The sequence below is a fragment of the Sinocyclocheilus anshuiensis genome, unplaced genomic scaffold (genome assembly GCF_001515605.1).
Source record: "Sinocyclocheilus anshuiensis isolate Anshui unplaced genomic scaffold, SAMN03320099.WGS_v1.1 scaffold1182, whole genome shotgun sequence".
Taxonomy (NCBI): domain Eukaryota; kingdom Metazoa; phylum Chordata; class Actinopteri; order Cypriniformes; family Cyprinidae; genus Sinocyclocheilus; species Sinocyclocheilus anshuiensis.
The window spans coordinates 405,622-409,059 of NW_015558653.1; the positions used below are offsets into that span (position 1 = coordinate 405,622).

A 3,438-nucleotide genomic window follows, 5' to 3' on the forward strand; every position below is an offset into this window, starting at 1 on the left:
GCACGCACGCACGCACGCACGCACGCACGCACGCACGCACGCACGCACGCACGCACGCACACACTCACTCACACACTCACTCACGCACGCACGCACGCACGCACGCACACACACACACACTCTCGCTCACTCACGCACGCACGCACGCACTCACACACTCACGCACGCACGCACGCACGCACTCACGCACGCACACACACACACTCTCACTCACTCACACACACACTCACACACACACAATTAAAACACGGCACAGTAGATAGTTTACTGAAAACAGTTTAATTGTATTAACAATAAGTCAGAGAACAGTTACTGCATGACTTCAGCATCAGAGCTGCTGGAAAACACATGTGCTAGTTTCACATTAGTTACCAAAGCATGTTCACGTTTATGTACATAGTGCAAAAGACACACAGATGAAGATCACTCCAAACACAGAGAAAGAGACGGATCTGTCCCATCAGTACTAAGAGAAACCATTCAATCTGAGGACGCATGTGAAATTAAACGCCCTCCGAATCGGTCTGAATTCAAGCGCGATAAATAGAACCGAAGACGAGAATATTAGAAACATTTAAACATGTTATTTACACAGGATTCGTTTATTATGCACAAACTAATGCTGTTTCTCTTCTGCAGCGTTTGGTAATGCTTCCTGGTTAAACGAAACGCACGTTCAGATGAGAGTCCACGAGATCATTCACTCACTTTAAAAACGCATGACTTTATTCCTTCAGTGGAACACGGATGAGATGTTCAGCAGAACGGTCAAGCTGCTGGTTTCTCACGCAGAAGCACAAAAACACCGTGAAGCATCATGATTCATACAGCTCTAAGATCTCATATTTTAAAGGGATAGTTCAGTCACACATGTTCATTCTGACAGTCTCCCTCAAACGTGTATGACTGGCTTTCTTTAGAGGAGCACAAAAGAAAGTACTTTTTATCCATGTAATGGAAGTCAATGGGGTCCAAAGTAGGTTGTTTCCAAATGTTCTTCAAAATGTCTTTATGTTCCATAGAAGGTTTGAAACAACACGAGGGTGAGTACATGATGATCCCTTCAAGTCCGGTCGCACGACAGAACCACTTTGTGAATGCCTGATTTGAGATGTACAGGTATTTGGGTTTCACCCAATTCTAAACGAAGCATATGATGACTGTTATGATGCTTCTGTGTGATTTCTGGAGCATCGTGATGCTGAAGAGCAGCCTGAACGTCATCTGGAGACGTAGAGTCGCGTGAGTTATTCACAGAGAGCGTGTGAGTAGTTGGTCTGTCCGTTAGTTTCCTGAGTCAGTGTTTGTGGAACGTGTGCTCTGCGACCTCATCCTGTGGACGAATCCGCCGCGTCTTTGTCGTCGACCGCCGGTTCAGCGAGGTCAGAAGAGTCGAGCTCCTCCTCTTCCTCGTCTTCGTCCTCGGTGCTGCTCTGGCTGCGCAGCTGCAGGTTCTCCAGGGTTTTGGAGACCCAGGACTCGATCCTGGAGCTGAGTGGTGGCACCTGCACAGAGATGGGCTCGGGGGTGTAGTCCTCCTCCTCTTCCTCCTCCTCCTCCTCCTCCTCCAGCATGCCGGGCACCAGTGTGCTGGTGGTGCTGGTGATGGAGGAGTTGAGCCGGTCTCTGCAGCTGCCGTCTAGAGAGCCGGTGTCTGTGCTCTGCTGCGAGGCGCGCTCCAGCCGGTCGTCTGTGTGGGACTCGTCTTTCTCTGGAGCGCGAGCGCGAGCGGCTGCGGGGCTCGGGTCAGGGCTGGCTGTCGGCTGCTCTTTGCTGCTCGCTCTGCTGACGGGTTTGGTCTCCAGCGGCTCTGGAGCGTCTGCGCTCTCCACCATCGTCCTCCAGTTGGTCTCTGCAGAGAGAAGATTCAGAGTCAGACGCTCACCGGAACGACTCAAGGATTTAGTTGAGCAGCGTTTCTGCACTAATGCTGGGCAAAAATATCAGATCACAATTTGTGACCCTGGAGCACAAAACCAGTCATAAGGGTCAATTTATTGATTGCTGCATCAGCTGAAAGCTGAATAAATAAGCTTTCCATTGATGTATGGTTTGTTAGGATAGGATTTTTTTTATACCGTTTCCTTTCTTTGTTTAGAAGTTGTTTGTAATAATTTATTAGTCAGAACCGTTAATCAGAGACAGTAAACTAATGAAGACGGAGAAGCGTTCTCAGCGCTGTCAAAATAAAAGTCCCATGCGGCATCAAATAAACAGAAGAAATTATTGGCTGATGCCGATAAAAACAAGCCAAATACTGGCTTATTGTTATTAAAAGTAAAAATATAGATGCAAACTACAAGTACCAAGACAAATACAATACACGAAAGATACAAATAAACTGCTTTAAATTTTAGGTCCAGTAAGTCCATTTAACATCAGCAACCAAGTAAGAAATTTAATAATCACATATAAAAATAAAAAACTGCAGTCTTCACTGTATGAATGAAACATTCATTCATTTTCATTAAAGCTACTAAAAGTTACTCAGTCAAGAGCAGTGAGTGATTTTCTCATTTTCGTTTGTCAATAACATTAGCGGCATGTTTATTAGGCTGCTGTCACTTTAAGACCTGATGCACGGATCTAATATAGTGACACATCCAGTTTTCTTCCAACTGTATGTGAACCTTGTGTTTTTGTCTCATGTTTATTACTGTGAAGCTGCTTTGAAATGATCTGTATTATATAAAGCGCTATAGAAAAAAATGACGATGTGATTTTTGACAAAACCTTGTGTGTATTTGACAGTTTGAGTGCAGTAAGATGTGAAAGTGAACTCGGTTCATCACTCACACGCTGTGACAGTCTGCTTTCTGGAGGTTTAACCTGGCCAGGCGTTAAAAGTGTGTCTTACCGTACTCCTTCTCGTTGACCTCTGAGATGGGCTCGGAGATGACGCTGCAGAAAGAGATGGCGCTGGCGGCGGATGGGTTTCTGGAGTGGCCCATGTGGTGCGTGACCTTCTTGACATTCTTCAGTGCCTCCTCAGCCTGCTCCTGCTCCAGAGCGCTCACCATGTCCTTATACGCCCTCCGCGCCTCCTCCGTCAGAGACACCAGCTTATTGAACAGAGCCTGAACACACACACACAAACACACACACCTATAGTCATGCATCTGGCAGACGCTTTTATCCGAACAATGCATTTCAAGGATATATTTGATCAGTTCATGCATTCCCTAGGAATCGAGTGAGCGTGCATGAGTGTGTGTGTGTGGTGTACCTATTTTTCTATTCTGGTGGGGACTTAAACCTGAATGCACACAGACTCATGGGGACTCGTGTCATGGTGGGGACCTAAATTGAGGTTCCCACGGGTAAACAAGCTAATAATAAATCACAGTTTTTTGAAAATCTAAAAGTGCAGAAAGTTTCCTGTAAGGGGTAGGTTTAGGTGTAGGGTTGGTGTAGGGCAATAGAAAATATGGTTTGTAC

At 46.0% G+C, this 3,438-nt stretch overlaps 1 protein-coding gene across 1 annotated transcript in view; it reads right to left on the minus strand.

Moving 5' to 3' along the window:
- Window positions 1-260: 260 nt before the first annotated feature.
- The window catches only part of secisbp2l (SECIS binding protein 2-like), a 12,146-nt gene continuing 8,968 nt past the window's right edge, over window positions 261-3,438 (minus strand). The window contains exons 17-18 of the mRNA XM_016477120.1: window positions 2,858-3,132; window positions 261-1,852 (exon numbers count right to left, since the gene is read on the minus strand). Coding sequence (XP_016332606.1) covers window positions 1,329-1,852; window positions 2,858-3,132 — 799 coding nt within the window. The 3' untranslated portion in view covers window positions 261-1,328. The remainder of the gene's footprint in view (window positions 1,853-2,857; window positions 3,133-3,438) is intronic.